Raw genomic sequence first — 16,559 nt, forward strand, 5'->3', positions numbered from 1 at the left:
TCCAGCCAAAAATATTCATTATTTATTGACTTCCTCCCCCTGAAAAAACCCAACTCAAGGGAAAACAAAGTCACATCCACAATACCTATCCTACACTGCGCAATGGGAGAAAGAAAACGTGCCAGAGGCAAAACTATATATCACTTAAATAAAAGTATGACACATGCAATTCTTCAGTATATCCTCATCAAGCAAAAACATTGGCACCGCTTTGTCAGAGAATCAAAGCTAACAACGGATAAGTTCATCCCCAAAGCGTCCTCCTCCTTTAGTCTTGGAGTCCTCCTTTAGTCCAGTCCTCTCATCACCAGGCAGGTCAGGGCTCTTCAGCAGAGTTCCGTCAGCATCTGCTACCCCCAGGCTCTCTTCCATGAAGTGGCGCCAAAAGGAAGCTGGAAATGCTGTCAAAATGGAGCTGAACCCACAAGAAAACATAAGATGGATGAAGGGAACGTCATAGCTCCTCCAAGCTCTCATCAGGAGAGATTTACAACAGAAAAACCCAAACAAAGATCTACACACAGTTACTTTAGCTCTAGAGTTTTCTCAGTGAAACATCCAACACCACATATGAGGGAGGGGAAGGAACAGACAGCACCGAACTGGAAGTGGAGACATATTTAGGACATTTTTCAACTTAGGATGCTGGCAATCCACCAGGCTGGGCCCAAACCCTCAAACACCAGTACTTTTGGCTGCAATCACTGGAAGAAAGCCCCTGCTCTTGTCACAAGTGCCACTGCATCTCTGGTGCTTGTGCGGAAGAGAGGAACTTGTTTTTCATGGGCTCAGGGGCATCCAGGAGGCTGCCTGGTACCGAACTGACTGACCTTGGAAGAAAGGGTTGTGTTTGTGTGTACGTATATATGGGGATGCTAGGCAGACCTGCTGTTGCCAAAAAGTAGCTTTGACAAGCAAGCCATCCTTCAAGGGCTGTCAGTCAACAGGTTCAAAAAGAAACGCAGGAGAAAGATGAAAAGGTGCCCTTTCTTACAGGGTAAAGGAAATGGTAAGTCCTTCCTGTTCCACCCATCTGAGGGACCTTAGCAATTCTCCATCCCTCCCTCCAGCAACCTGCTCGCATCAGATCCTCCTTCTTCCTCCATCTAGCACGTCACCCTGAGCTCAAGACCAACTAGCATTATCTTTTTCCTCTAGAAAAAGAGTAACCACCTTACTGAGAAGCTCTGTGGAAGACCTGAAGTTTTACAAAAAGGGTCACAGTGGCATCTGACACTGACTAGTCTAAGCCACAGCAAAAACTGTGCCAGCACCACTTGCACCGAGGACAGGACTGGACCCTCTGGGAAGCTACATGAATTATCACCAGCTCCATGGCTTGAGACTCACCTGAACTCCTGCTTCACACTGTTCATTCCCTACCTGCTGGGTTGCAAAAGATAAGGAAGACCCTGCAGGAGAATCTGAGGAGGAATAGGTCACGCAAGTACGGACAGTAAGGAGAGAGACTCCAGTCCCTCCGTCTGTGTTAGACTACGAGAGGGGATCCACAAGGGGTGGGTGGAGACCCTGCAAACTCCCAAGAGTGGCACCAAGCAGCCCCCATCTATGCCTTGAAGGAGCTGTTGTAAGAATGGACTATTCTTCAGTCAGTAGCACCTTTACACAACCAGGCATCTCCTTCCTCCTGTAACCAAGGGACGGACAGTTTTGAAAATCGGGGACTCTCTGGAACCAGTGTGATGATGGGAACTTCAGCTGTCATGTTGAACTCAAGTGTAAGGTTAAATTCAACAGAATCAAATGCGGCTGGTCCTGCCAGGTTTGAGGAGAGCAACTGGGCCAGGCTCTCCTGTTTTCAGCCTGACATGCGCTGCAGTCTTTCCAGAGCCCACTCAAGGTAGTTCGATGGCTTTTGTATTGTAACAGCCAGGAGGAAGATTTTTCTGAATATCCTCCAGGTTCTTAATATCTGCCAGGATGTCCTCAATGCTCCTCTCCAGTGTCTGCACCCGGAGCTTCTGCAGTGTGGCTGTTTGCTCCAGCCCCAACATTTGTTCCTTCAACTGGTTCCTCTTGGTCTTTGCTTTACCAAGAGTCCGTTCGAGGTGGTTCAGGTCTTTGTCATCCACAGCACCAGGCTGGTCTGTTGCACAGGAGGAAAACAAGGAAGAGGAAACCATGGATGGAGGCCAAGAACTAGATCTTTCTAGATGCTTCAGCTTCATCCTGCTGCCCAGCCCTCAGTCTCCCAGCTACTGCTATTGAGGCAGCTTTCTGCAAAACACTTTTGGATTTGGCTGCTTGGCTTGTGTTAGATTCCCGACTGCCTTTGTGACAGGACACTGCATTTCTGGGGAGTGGAATTGGCCCTAAACTGTGAAGTTGCACCAGGCTAACGGAGCAGGTAAGAGGGGGTGGGTGTCTGCATTCAACATCAACCTCTTGCCACGAGACCCAGTCAGGCAGGGGAAAAAAAGGGTTGGCCTGTAGATAAGGCCTTGAGACTCCAGCAATCAGAGCTTAATTCTCAGCCTCTATGAGAGGCCAGGTACACAGGTCCCTCTACCTAAAAGGGAGGTACGGGACTCCTTGCACATCTCACCAGTCTCACGTGGTTAGACTCACAGCAAAGCAGAAAGAAGCTCTCAGCAGCCCCTGCCTAGACCCCAACGGTAGCCCAACTTCAGCTACATCCTACAGCAGCGTAGCAAAACTCACCCATCAGACGCAGCAGCTCTTCCAGGGCGCTCAGCGTCTCCTGCACAGCCACCCCTGCCTGGCCAGCCTTGGCGTGGGCGCTCTGAGCCTCTTGAGCTGTCTGCAAAAAGCAAGGTGGTGGCTATAAGGTGAGGTGTCACTCAAACATCAACAGGGAAGGGGCAGGAGTGGGAGACAGGGACACACCTCCTGTATCACAGTGGCATCTGCTTCAACCTCTGAAACCTTCCTTTCAAATTCACCATCCACTTCTTTGGCCTCACGCTGCAAGGTGGCGATTGCCTTCTCCAGGGCTAGGACTCCATCAGCCGTCCTGTTGGTTTCCACCTTCAGCTGCGCAATTGCCTAGGGAAGGCAAGGCATTCTCAGAGGGGCCAAGTGCTGCTGAAATCAAGTCTGGGTGCACCAGGGTGTGGAGCTGGGGAAAAGTGGTTCCTTCAACAGGCCCCTGGGACCCAGAATATCCCAGGCTTGCTCACGTCCTTCATGTGCACTCCCCTGCCGCTGGTGCTGAGAATTGCCTCTGTGATCATGGCCACCTCTCCAGAATACACCAGTGAGTCCTTGCAGAATTACAACATGCAGTTTGGGAGCAGGACTCACCACTCTGGGTGAGCCCACCTCTGGGCTCTCATAAACCTGACAGCTACCTCTGGTGCTCAAACTGTGGAAATGACAGGCAAGGGCACTTATGGGAAACCTCCTTGGGTAACAGAGAGGTGGCTGCAGTGATATGCCACAGAGATCTCTAAGGGACAATTTTGCCTGCAGAGATCCCCATGCTCCCGTGGCCTAGGCTAACTCATTTACAGGTAACTCGGGAATCTCTGCAGGATCCATTACAGACAAACTCAATAAAGAGTAAAGGGATCAGGCCCACCACAGCCTCTAGAGTCTGCAGCCACATCCTCTTTTCCTCCATGGTTTTTCTTTCCAAATCCTTTTCTGCCAGCAATAGCACCAGGGCCCGCCCTTACCTGCTGAATCCCACTGGTGATCTCCTTTGCTTCTGCTGCATTGCTGCTGGCCGTCTTTGATTCAGAAGCAGCATTGCCTAGGACTGCTTCAGCTCGGTCAGTCTTGTCCTTGGCACTTGAGACCATGTTGCTGATAATTGGTAGCCTCCTCATAGCTTCTTCAGCTTCCCTTCTCTTGTCATCTGCTTGCACATTAAACCCTGAAAGAAACACACGCAAAAACAAAGCACTTGTAAGCTTTGTAAGATATCACGTCACGGAAAAAAGCTTTTCCTCAGTCATGGCTTGCGTTAGACATACCTATTCTCCCTCCCACATAAAAGTCTGGCTATCGTGGGGACAGCACTGGAAAGAAACGGGGAGATGGGCAATTGCCAGAGAGAAAAATTCCTACAAGTGTTTGCTCCTTCTCATAGGAGCTGTTGAACAGGTTGGGGTGTGCCTGAAACGATCACTGGGCCCTGTGGAAGCTGTCCTGATCACAGGTACAATTCAAAGAAACGGGCTGCCCACTACCCTGGCACTCGAGCACAACTCTCGAAAGGGCAGTTTGTAGCATGTTCAATGAGTTTAGTTTTTTAACATGAAACTTCAACATAGGTAATAGATCGGTACGAAGAAAGTTACCTCTGAGGCTCTTCAGAATCTGTTCCACTTCGTAAAACGTGGCGTTGCCAGCACTCACTGCTTCCTGGGCTGTGCTCCTGGCGAGGTTGGCTCGGGATAGCAGCCGACTCAATGCCTGTGACAGGCCAGAGGAGACACAAAGAAAGAGCAGATCAAGTTTACAGTACAGGAGTGTCAGACTGGCCCGTGAGCAGTCACAGGCACTGTGTCACTAGCACACGTGCAGCGCACAAGACGCCATGCTGTGTGAGAAGACTGCTGTCCATCAGTTTGTTCCCAACACCTGCTGTTGTCCCCGACTCAACGTTACCAGAGCCTCTTGTCCGTCAGCCCAGGCTTGCATGAGTGCTGCTTAACCAACTCCAGACATCAGCAGTCATCTTAGCTCAAAACCTTTTCAGGAGCAGGCCTTTAACCTGCTTCTCACAGAGGGAACGTGTTAGTGAGAAACCGCACAAGCAGCTCTGAGCACACGGTGACATCTTCAGTTGGCTCCAGTGGAGCCAGAAGAGGATGGGACCAACCCAGCCTGGCTCTACTTCTGAGGAAAGGTGCCATCCTGCAGCAGACAGTGAGCTACCATCCCTTTTGAAGAACAGGCTGGGACAGCACATAGCAACTTCAATTCACGTAGACTTACCGGCCCAGGACCCCAGCTCGACCTGAAGATGACTCAAGTTGCAGAACACAACACAGGAATAATTGCAGCAACACAGTCAATGTCTTACCGCTCTCTCGCCTTCTCCTCTTTGCAACAGCTGCTTGATTTCTTCTTCCCAGCGGCCTGTACGGCTTTGCAGCTGCCTGTACCCTGCCATATATGTGTCCACCATGCTCATGAGAGTGTTTGCTTCTTGCTTCAGACGGGTTGCCTCCCCCTGAAAAGCAAAGATGTGATTGCTATCTTGGAGGTCTCCTTGTTGCTCCCTGGGAACCACAGCAAGCAGGGACCAACAGATGTTTGCATATGGTACCTATGCCACAGCGAGCTGCATGGGTAAAAGGGTGAAAACATGCACAACCAAAACTTCTCCAACCAGGATGAGGAGATGGATCACTGGAAAGGGCTTAGGGGATGGAAGGGCAGGGGCAGAGGCAGTAGCAAGGGCTTGGAGGAGGATGAAAGGGGGTTTTTCTTGGTCCCACGTGCACAGGCACAAAGTTCTCACCTCAAAGGACCCAGTGTCAGTCTTCATCAAGCGGGACAGGGAGTTGAGGAGCATCAGGCTGCCCTGATAAGCCTTGTCTGCCTCAGAGGCTGTTCTATCAGCTTCAGCCTCCAGGTCTCCTGCCAATGATTTCACCTCTTCGTATCTGCACAGAGCACAGAATCACAGAATGGCTGAGGCTGGAAGGGAACCTCTGGAGGTCATCTAGTCCAACCCCCCAGCTCATGCAGGGTCACCTAGAGCACATTGCCCAGGATTGTGGCCAGATGGCTTTTGAATATCTCCAGGGAAGGAGACTCCACAACCTCTCTGGGCAACCTGGTCCAGCGCTCAGTCACCCTCACAGTGAAAAAGTATTTCCTCACGTGCATATGGACTTTCCTGTGTTTCAGTTTGTGCCCGTTGCCTCTTGCCCTATTGCTGGCAACGAGAATAGGGCAAGAGGCAATAGGCCTACACCACTGAGAAGAGTCTCAGTCTTCTTGATGGGGCCAGAGGTAACAGGGCAACAGCCAAATAGCCAAACTCTTGCCACAGTATTAATGCAGTCTCCTACATTTACTTATTTGATGGGCATGTGAGTACTTCCTGAGCTCTCTCCAAGGCCCAATAGACTTTAATTAGCCTTCTCAGTGCGATGAAACAATCCCCGTTTTTCAACCCCTCAGCCAAGAGAGGCTCACACTTCAGAAACCAAAGGTATTTTAGACCAGGGCTCATCTGGAAGCTGCAGCTTTCAAGTTACCTGTGATTTGTTTTGCTAACACAGCAGATCTTAAAGGGGGCTGGTTTCTCAATCATTCTGTAGAGCAGGTTTGTATAAACAAACACTTAGGCTCCACAGTAGCTTTGCTAATCCCTGCTGTATCACTGTAGTTTTTTTCCTGTACATCCCCATTCAGCTCCTTTACTTCTTACAGACTACCACGCTGGTGCCACAAAGGCCCAGCACTATGGTGAGCTCTGGACAGGCACAGGGCAAAGCCACCAGCCCCTTCCAGAGAGCTTACACCTCCATTCCCTCTTCCAACCAACTCAGTTGCTGCTACCAGACTAATCTGCCCAGATAACATGGGGTCTATCCTTGGGATAAATCCAGCATAGATCTGCAATAGGGCTGTGCTGGCCCCAAAAGTCAGCCTGCGCTGTGCTTAGAAGTCATCTCCCAGGAGCCTGCTCAGCCTGTTCACACACACATAGGGTTAAACCTTCTCCCACAGCTGTGGTCAGGTCAACAGGGGCCATCGTGGTCTGTGGGGTGGGAAGCAGATGCTCTGCAGAGCTGCTTACACTAAACCTTGGCTGCTGAGACATGCAAATAAGTCCTCAAACAAAGCAGCTCCTTTCTGTCCTAGTGTCCTGTCTCCATCTGCATTTTTCTGATACTTAACTGAGGAGGTGTGGAACAGGGCATGGACACTTTGCTACCCCTCTCCTCACCCCAACATCCTCCTCCTTTTGCCCCCCTGAGACATGCACGCGAGCACACTCTGAACTTACTTCCTGAGCAGCCCTTGCAAGGAGCTTGACACGACTGCCCCTCCACTCACAGCTGAGCGCACCAGCTCCAGCGCCTGCTGCGAGTCATCCTGTGCTGCCTTTGCTGCTTGCTCAATCGTGTTGGCTGCTTCCATGTGGCTGAAAAGCAATAAATAATTGCCTTGTAATAAAAAGCTTCCCACGGCCACCTGAGTTTCTTCCACCAAATTCCTTTGTCATTTTATTCAGCGATGCTGGAACAGATCTTCCTCAGAAACATAACATGTTTGAGAAGGGGGTCCACACCTGTGGTCATGTACTTTGCCGGTCCTTCCTGCATTCTTCAAGGGTAGAGGAGCACCAGGGAAAGACACAGCAGCCTGTTCCAACTGGATGCCCATAGATCAAACACTGACCAGAAAGATACTTCCAGAATATGCCACCCAACACCACTCTCAAAGGAAACAGGGAACAGCTTTTTAGGTCAGCAAAGGCAACCCAGCAGACGCACCTTTCCCGGCACCAGGACCGGCACAGAGTTCACAGGAGCTGCAATCTCAGCGCCAGGTAAGGTCCCTAAACAGGGACCCTCTGGGTCCCCAGAAGGGTCTCAGTCCCCTTGGCCTTTTTTCTTGGTTTAACCAATGCAAGGACTGACTCACCTGTTGGCTAATCTCAGAGCCTCCTGCGCCAGGATCAGGAACTTATTTGAGCCTCCAGGGAATTCTGAAATTGGAATAGTCTGAGGAGAGAGGAAGAGAGGTGTGAATGCTCTTCCCTGTCCTCACTTCTGATTTAGCAATGAAAAAAGTGACTGGAGCGTGTTAAGCCTCCAAAGCTCTCCGAAGACCTTTGCCAGCGGCTCCTCATAAAAAACAGAAATTCCCAGCCTGACAGCAAGGGGCCAGTAACATTCACCAGAATTGCTCCTCTACTTCCAAATGACTGTAATAACTGAAATACGTTTAATTTTCACATCTCCACAGGCTTTTTCAACCTGGTGGCTGGGCTGAACTAAGAGTGTATCACATGAGGATGCTCTTACAACTCTACTCAGAGTGGCTCCACTTCGGTCCAGGTCCACCCTTGCTCTCTCCAGCAGCCGCTGAATGTCCTGCACCTGCTTCTCATACCGGCTCCCAAGAAACCTCAGTCTCTCCACCGTTGCCCTGATGTCATCCAAGCGGCTCTGGTAACTGGACTCTTGCCCCTTCATTCTGGATACACGACTTTCCAGAGATTTGTCAGAGGCTGGCAAGATAGCGAGAGAGAGGCAGTGGTTAGATAGAAGCCCGTCTCTGAGCAAAAAGGCCTACTGAAGCAAAAGGTCACTGAAGCAAAAACCTACTCCAGTCTGACAGATTTCCTCCCTCCCCGCCACACAAACACACGTGTGCTTGTCAGTCCCTTGCAACGCATGCACTCAGGGAAGAACAGACAACTGCCCCAGCAGGACATCTCTTTAGGAGACCAATATCTTCCCCTCCTCTCGATCTACTGAAGCACCCCCAAGTAGTTGCCTGCCTCCCTTCCTGTTCCTCCAGCCCCATCCAAGGGGAGCAGTCGGGTCGTACCTTGTAGGCTCAAGGCTTCTCTGAGGATGGCTCGCAGCGTTTCCTCAGCCAGCTGCATCTTCCCCTCCAGGTCCTCGCTCCCGACCCCGCTGCCAGCCTGCACCTCTGAGAAAAGCAGCTCTAGCTCCTGCAGCTGCTGCAAGTACAGGTCCACCTACGACCAAAGCAGATCAAGCCATCAGTGAGTGGGATACCAAAGCCAAGGTGCGAAGGCCATGAGCCAGATCTATAGTCTAGCAGAGGACAGGGGATTGAAAAGAGAGTAAGGCCTCATATTTGGGGTGAATAGGGCTCGCTATGGAACACAGCAAGCCAGCAGCCCTAGAAGGCTGTCGTTCTCTGTCAGCTCAACCAACGACACAAAAATAAACTTCAGGCACAGCCTGCAAAACCAGTTTTCACTCTTTCGGGGAGGCCAGGACAAGACGCTAGAAGGTAACAGTGTTTCTGCTCCCCTTTCTTTTCAGTCACCGCCTTGCTGATCCCGGCCATGTCAAGGCTACCACTTAGAGCCGGTAGGACCACACCATCAGAGATTTGCCTACTGGCAGCCAGACAACGGAGAGTAACCACTTCTGGGCTCTACAGATCTGGGCTGGCTGCAATTCTAGTGCCTAGCTTCTCAGCTAGTATACAGCAAGAAAGATTCACGCCTAATGGAAGCAAGCTGAGCACTTCTGAATAAATTTCCACATTGTGCTTTGGAAGAAGGAAGAGGAAAACCCAGGAAAGAAGAAGAATCTCCCCTCCTGTCTTTTAACCCAGTGCCAAGTTCAAACACCGACTGAATATCTCTCAGGTTGAAAAGACGATCTCTGTCCAGAGCGGAGCTAACAGGAAGACAACAGCTATAAACATAGAGCCCACACCTGCCCCACACTGTTTGCAAGCAACATGCCAGTTCTTGACTGAGCTCCCGAGGGGAGAGAGCTAATCTGCCCCATTTCTGAAAAGGATAATTTTCTGGTTCCCATTTCTAGGTAAGCTCTTTGCAACCTCTAGGTTTGCTTGAAAAGCACCAGCACAGCTCCCTGTCTAGAGACCTGGAATTTGTAGCACAGATGCTGAGGCTGACAAACACACGTACCTACCTGTGCTTTCACCTGGCTGTAGCAGGCCGGACACTCATTGTGCTCGCAGTTGGGGCCCTCGAAGCCAGGCTTGCAAACGCAGCTCCCATCACTTCGGCACTTCAGGGGCTCGGCACCAACTGAGTTGCAGTTGCAGGCTGCAAGGCACAACAGCAGGTTGAAGGCAGCACAGACTCAGAGGAGCGTTCCTCAACTTTAGTCCCGCCACATCTCTCCACTCATTACCTTCCTCTGATTTCCTCCAGTCTTGTTTCCCCATCTTTCATCCACAGACGCAACTTTCACTGTCACCCCTCCAGCTGTACCTCCAAGTGTGCTGCTGTAACCTGTGGCACCTTCAGTGCTTCTCTCCTCCAAATCTTTTGGCTATTTGCTCTTAGAAGAGGTTTTAGCCTGCCCAGTGCCTAGGACACGCCAGCGGAAGCTAACAGAGCTGTTACCGGCACCTTAAAGTACTCCTGAACCAGTACACGGGGTGACTGTGGCAGGGGCGCAGCGCTGCTGTAGACGCTGTGCTGAGGTAAGCTGAGATTGTACTCATCAAAATCCTTTGACTGCTTTTCAAAGTCCTTTTTCAGCCTATGAACCCCCTCTGTAAGCAAATCCTTCCCATGCTCTGGGTTCCTGCCTTTGACTTCCACTTTCTACCGTCACTAGCAGCTTTTGTAGCAGCCACCTTCCCGAGGCCTTTGCGGGGCTGACGTACCCATGGCACTCAAATCCTACTTAATCTCCCTCCGCTCAGGAATGTACACCTCCTTCCCGTGCTGCTGGCACTTAACAGAAACATTAGCTGGCTTGGAAAACACTGGAAGTATTCAGCGTCCCTTGGCTCCGCTCTAGTAAACACTCCAAGTACAAACACCAGCCGGCACCTCCGCGACTGGCCCAAGCCTTTGTTGGAAGCATAGAGCAAACGAGAAAAGCCGCAAGGCCAAAGTGCAAACGCATAGTCCCTTTGCATTCAACCTCCTTGCATGCCAGCAAGGGTTTCCCTCTCCTCTCCAGTTCCTTTATTCAAATAGGCGCATCCTCCAGCACAGATTTGTTCATATATGGCAAGAGTGGGCCCTAGTATGAAGCTGCTTTACATTTCTCAGATTTGCAGCTCCTCAGGAGCCATGCCTTTGACCACATGGCTTTGGGCTTCAGCTGGTGGGAAGAAACCTCTTGTACTGAGTACAGCCCCTCACAACATACCCTCCCCCCGACACACATGCACGTTCTTCACAGGGCGTTTGTACCTCTGCACTTGTCTGCGGGGTTGGGGGCCAAGGGGTTCCCAAAGAAGCCCTCTTTGCAGCGGTCACAGTAGAAGCCAGCCGTGTTGTAGATGCATTTCAGGCATTCGCCGGTCTGGCGGTTACAGTTCCCCACAGCATTGGGCTCAATGTTATCGTTACACTGGCAAGGCTGGCACGGCCTGGAAGCTGAGGGGTCTCCAAAATAGCCATCGGCACAGTACTCGCAGTTGGCACCTGAGAAAGGAGAGACAAAGCAACAGTCATGCTCCAGAACGAAACCCAAAGGCCAACTAACTCCCTCTGCCCCATGGAGGTGCAGGTGTCGTCTGGCCTTGCTGTGCCCTGTGAGGCCAGGGCCCACGCAACAGTAGCTTTACTCTCTCTGAGAGGAACCTGCTCTTCCTGTGCAGCGAAGGGCAAATTCACGGCTTCCAGAAATCCAAGGAGCCAGCCTCTCCCAGGAGACCCCTCACCTCCTAACTCTGCTGAGGAGAGAGACGGGAACAAGGGCTGAGGAACAGAATTCAGGCAGGAGCGTGTTTGTAGGCTGCCAGGTCCGACACACAAAGCACTGGACAGGCTCTGGAAAGCTGGGTGTAATGGCTCACCTTGGGCAAGTCATTTCCTATTTTTCGTGCCTCCATTTCCCCCTACCTTCCCTACCGATCCGCTTCTCCATCTACGTTATCCATTTAGACTACAGCTTCTTCAGGGCACGCATGGGTACAGGATGGATCCTGGTGCTTTGCTGAAACACCAAGATACAAACCAAATGGTGCTCACGTGGGCAAGCCAGGCTGAGGAGATGCAACGACCTGCCTGACATCGAGCATCCTGGACCACAAACACCTGCCTCTCATCCTGAGGCAGAGTAAAGCTCAGCCCTACTCTGGGGACAGGCTAACATCAGGGCCCGCTGAAGGAACACCACCATCGTTCATCCTTCCCCTTCCCAGCACCACCAGGCCCTGGAGAAAGGCTGATTAAAAACAAACTAAACAAAGACATTACCAGTGGCTCCAGGAGGGCAGTGATCACAGACAACTTCTCCGCCCGGTGTCACAGAGCAGCTTTGGCCATTTTCGCATGGGCATGGCCTACAGGTGTGAGGATACCGCGGGTCTCTGTAGGAGCCAAATGGGCAGCTGATACTATTGCCCACATTTTCATCTCCAGAGTAACATTCACCTGAGGGAGGAAGGAAAGGGCTTGTGGCAGCCAGTTTGCTCTCACCCCTTTTGCTCCTCAGTAGGACACCTTCCACAACACCCCCAGGTGCATGGGTAGACCCCTCCTTGGGATCCCTTATTGGCGGTCATGCTGCAGGACTCGCTGCTGTCTCCTGCCACCCAATGCACCACAAGTGCCTGTAGGCCAGTACCCTCTCCTGGAGCACTGCAATCTCCCTGGCCTGACCACATACCCCGACACACTCCTTTTCTCCATTGCTCAGTCCTTCACACCGGGAGCACTCACCGCTCCTGTGACAGGACAGGTTCGGAGCAGCGTACTGAAGCTCTGCTTTTCTGCCAGTCACACTGGCCAAGTAGGCGAGTTCTGAATGACTGCAGTGGCTGGGATCACACAAGGCCTTGAGGTCACAACATTCATGACAAAAACGTGTGGATCTTTCATAGTTTGTACAACTCCTTAGGAGCCGCACTCTCCTGTTCAACACTTGCATACTTGACGGTCAAAGCCAGAAAACAGGACTTGCCACCTCCTGGAAAACGCTAACAATTTAACTAACTTTTCATTTTGAATCAGAACAGAAGAGGGGACATTTAGCATTCACAGAAGGAGGTTTTGAGGTGGGGGAGTTGATTTAGGATCCACCAAATCAAGTCATTTTTACAAGGCAAAAAGTACATTACTTTGACTTTACATTGCAATACTGTAGGCTATTTTGACAAGACAGGCAGTAAAACTTTTTCACGTTACTCACTTGTGATACCTATTTGCCCAACACTTACTTTTAGAACAAAGGTCAGAGAAAAAAATTGTAATGTTATCCAGATGGTGGGAAATGTTTCTCTCTTTGCAATCAGCGTAGTCTAAACTAGCTTGGATTCCAATGCATCGTTTTCTGCATGTTTGGCAGCAGCTCTTCTAGGTTTTGGGGAGTTTTATCCACGACACTTCCTGCGCTCCAGCCCGCATCCCCAGAGCCAGGTATCTATCACTCCTCAACGCTACCCCACGCTCCCTCTTGCACTCTCAGGACACAGCAGTTGTCCTACAGTCCCATATGCCCTAGCACAGCGTGGCTGTGGCTTTCCTTACCAGTATCTGGATCACAAATTCCTCCCCCCTGGCAGTTGCACAGCACACAGATGCCAAAAGGCCCCAGGTTGGAAGCTTCTCTCTTGTACCCAGGAGCACATCGCTCGCAGAACTGCCCCTGGTACCCTGCAGGACAGTCGCAGTGCTCCACCCAGGGAGCGGGGACTCCAGGTGCAGGTTGCGCTGACACCAAGGTCACATTATCGATGTAGCCTGTGCCTGAAGGGAGACACAGCAGGTTACCCGCAGCACCAGCAGCTCCAGTCCAAACTCCTAGCTCGGTCGGCAAGTCCCCCATGCCTACACCCCGAGATCTGTACAGGTTACACATTTAACTACAACGTAGGCGGGCAGATAGGCTGGAGCCAAGGCTTTTCTATTCATGCTCCTTGGCTGTAGGCGTCTTGTGTCATCTTGTCACAATTTAACTTGCCCAGTTTAGGGCAAACTTTAGAACACCACAACACGCACAACGCTTTCTTGCAAAGGTGAGTACTTGGTATCTCCAGCAACGAGGAGATCTAAGTCTTGTGCTATCCCCCTCGCAGCTCTTTCCCTACTTACTGTACTCTCCAAACGTGGCTCGGATCCAGAGTGCTGTCAGGTTTCCCAGCAGCCTGCGATATTCGAAGAAATTTAGCCTTGGGCTCCACTTGCTGCTTGGGTGCTCATCCAACCTGCACAAAGGACCAGACAGAAAGAGAACTGTTCAAGAAAATGAAAGTGAGGTTTCCTGGCTGCTCTCTCCCATCTCCCTCCTGGACCCAAAGTTTTGGGGGATAACCTCTATTTGCATGTGACTGATACTGAGCAAAGCATCCACCCCAGCCTCAAGACAGATCATCCACCACCCCACTCACAACGTAACCTTGCCATTCCAGAAGAGAAGTAATGAACCGCATCCAACCCAAACCAGGCAACTATTTCAGCCGCCTCCCTCCCCACCCCAAACACCAGGAGGGAAAATACCAAAGCTTCAGTCTTTTACCTGAACGCATATGTCTCGCTGACGCCACAGGGCAGGATCTTCCCATGAGGCAAGAAGGGGGCAGTGACTCTCAGGCCAGCTCCTTCCAAGATCACATCATGTGGAGAAGGTTGACGTCCCCCTCGATCCAGACGATAATCAAAGGAGAGCGTCTGGCCATAGCTCAGCTGCTGGTTCCCCAGAAATCTTGCTGACAAGGGAGAGAGCAAGAGAGCAGAGGGAAGAAATTAAAGGCTTAAAATCTCCCCCTCTTCCTGAGGGCTCTGTTAACGGAGTCAAACCAAGCAAAGGGAGCAGGTGATGCCATCTGTGCCATCTGCCACCATCCTCACCTGTCTCAGGAGATGAACGCAGACACCTCCCTTCCCCAGAACGAGCCTTCTGGTCTGTCTGGTCACATACTAGACCAGGAAACCCAGACCCAGGAAAGTACATCTATCTACAGCTCCTTTTCCCTGGACAACAGCCAGTGGCACCTCAGCTTCCCCTGACCGACAGGGAGAGCTGTCTGTCCAGACCCCAGGCCCCAAGCTCTTCCCTTGAAATCAGGCTCTAGCCCAACCCATCCCACCCCCAAAACTGACTCTAGCGGCATCACCCCAAAAAGGGCAATTCCTTCCTGCCAGCTAGTATATGCCAAGGGCTGGTCAGCAGAGCCAGGTTGAACAGCTATTTAGACCTTATCGGGTGAATTTTCAATTGAGTTTCAAGACCTGGCAAGGTGGCAGTGCATCAGCCTAAAGAAGCAGGTCTGGGCTCAAGTCGATTTTCCTGTGTGATGCTCTCCCCATCATCTGTTCCCCTACATGCATCCGATAAACTCACACCTACCAGGTGCCATGAAATATATAGGTTCTGATGTCCTTGCTGCGATAAACACGTCCTGATGGCGTGGAGACCACTGGAGCTGGGCTGGTGACCCACCTTCATGGACACCTCTCCAGCCTTCAGCACCTACAATGCAAACAAGGAGAAACCCACCTGCAGTCAGCAGAGAGAGGCAAGGGCATTGCCAGGACTGTAAGGGCAGCGTCTTTCTCAAGCTGCATCTCATCAAAACTTGTGGCCCCCTATCCCTTGCCCACTGAGAGGGTAGCACTGCTCCCCTCCCTGGTTGGGCAGATACATCTAACAGTGATCAGTTATGGTCTTCACAGTCTACCCGGCTCTTCTTCCAGATATCTCAGGATACTACACTCTCCCTGCCCTTGCACCCTGTTTCTGCCTATGATCAGCAATTCATCCCACAAACAACTTATGTCAAAGAACAGACGCTCCTCTCACAGGGATGGTTCTCCCAGTCAAAGACAATATGCAACTGAATTAAAACCCCCTTCAGCTCTGTTTCGCCTGTGGTCTCGTAAACGTTCTCAGCTGAGCCCAACCCACAGCTGGCAGAACACAGCAGCGAGCCCACCGACTGCACATGCTCACGCTCGCCAGTCCACATCCCCACAGCGCGCATATCCGAAAGGTGGCAACGGCAACTGCATGAAAAGCTGAATACTTGATGGTGTCTCAAGCACCAGGTGAAGTGCTCCCTAAATATTTCAGGAAAACGCACACGGTGCAAGGAGGAAAAGTATGTCAAGTGCCTCATGAGGCAGAGCTGCCGTGGAGGGATCATTTGCAACAGTGACACTACTCAACGGCTCGTTCTGTTACACTCTTGCATCAGAGTTTTCAATATCTCTGTCCCTTTCTCGGGGGAATTTGAAGGAATTGCAAACACTCCTTCATGCACAAAACCAGGAGCTGTATGGATGCTCCGTTGGGCTTTACCTTGCTGGAAGGTGGAGGTGATTTTATAGACGCTGTAATTCTCAGAACTGACACACGCAGCTGAGTGCCCGTAGCAAAAGCACGGGGAACATCCCGCAGGATTTCTCGCATCCAAGTTATAGAAGTTTTGCCTGCACCTGGAGAAAAGGTTACTATGTTTAGTGTCTATTTTCTCCTCTTCTTCCAATACGCAGTGCCATGGGCCAAACCACACAAAACTACGTACAACACAGCAAACCCAAAGGTGGCTGTGCACACAGCTGTTGCCACGTTTGAAACCCCACTGTTGGACTGGGGTAGCAATACAGGTCCCGCAGGCACTGAGCTGTGGTGAGATGGCTTTCATCTCCTAGTGGCTACCTGTGAAAGGTGCAGATGCCACAGTGGGTGCTGGGCCCTCTGGCTCTCCTTTAGGGTGCCCCATCCCACTTCATGCCATGCAGCTCTGCTCCCAAAAAGGATTAATAGTAGCTTTCTGCTAGGTGTACGTGGGGTGCTAGGATTAAATTGCAGAAATAAGCCCTGGAGACACTTCCTCCACATTAGTAGCAAGCGAGAGGAATGTTTCTTAGCCTCCTCCCTATGCAGCCAAGCCCCATAGTTTGTGCGTGGCAGAAGGTCACTGTCAGGCACCAGGATGCCGCTTGAGGCCAGAGCAGGCAG

The 16,559-nt window shown here is 51.2% G+C and overlaps 1 protein-coding gene across 1 annotated transcript in view; it reads right to left on the reverse strand.

The window, feature by feature from the left end:
• LAMC2 (laminin subunit gamma 2) overlaps window positions 1-16,559 on the reverse strand; it is a 28,874-nt gene continuing 12,315 nt past the window's right edge. The window contains exons 5-23 of the mRNA XM_068952495.1: window positions 15,897-16,033; window positions 14,946-15,068; window positions 14,115-14,304; window positions 13,691-13,803; window positions 13,127-13,345; window positions 11,855-12,031; window positions 10,844-11,077; window positions 9,600-9,736; window positions 8,509-8,662; window positions 7,980-8,185; window positions 7,597-7,676; window positions 6,956-7,093; window positions 5,456-5,600; window positions 5,015-5,164; window positions 4,287-4,401; window positions 3,660-3,859; window positions 2,869-3,027; window positions 2,683-2,782; window positions 1-2,107 (exon numbers count right to left, since the gene is read on the reverse strand). Of these exons, the coding sequence (XP_068808596.1) occupies window positions 1,857-2,107; window positions 2,683-2,782; window positions 2,869-3,027; window positions 3,660-3,859; window positions 4,287-4,401; window positions 5,015-5,164; window positions 5,456-5,600; window positions 6,956-7,093; window positions 7,597-7,676; window positions 7,980-8,185; window positions 8,509-8,662; window positions 9,600-9,736; window positions 10,844-11,077; window positions 11,855-12,031; window positions 13,127-13,345; window positions 13,691-13,803; window positions 14,115-14,304; window positions 14,946-15,068; window positions 15,897-16,033 (3,028 nt within the window). The 3' untranslated portion in view covers window positions 1-1,856. The remainder of the gene's footprint in view (window positions 2,108-2,682; window positions 2,783-2,868; window positions 3,028-3,659; window positions 3,860-4,286; window positions 4,402-5,014; window positions 5,165-5,455; window positions 5,601-6,955; window positions 7,094-7,596; window positions 7,677-7,979; window positions 8,186-8,508; window positions 8,663-9,599; window positions 9,737-10,843; window positions 11,078-11,854; window positions 12,032-13,126; window positions 13,346-13,690; window positions 13,804-14,114; window positions 14,305-14,945; window positions 15,069-15,896; window positions 16,034-16,559) is intronic.

This window comes from Struthio camelus, chromosome 8 (assembly GCF_040807025.1).
Source record: "Struthio camelus isolate bStrCam1 chromosome 8, bStrCam1.hap1, whole genome shotgun sequence".
NCBI classification, from domain to species: Eukaryota; Metazoa; Chordata; class Aves; order Struthioniformes; family Struthionidae; genus Struthio; species Struthio camelus.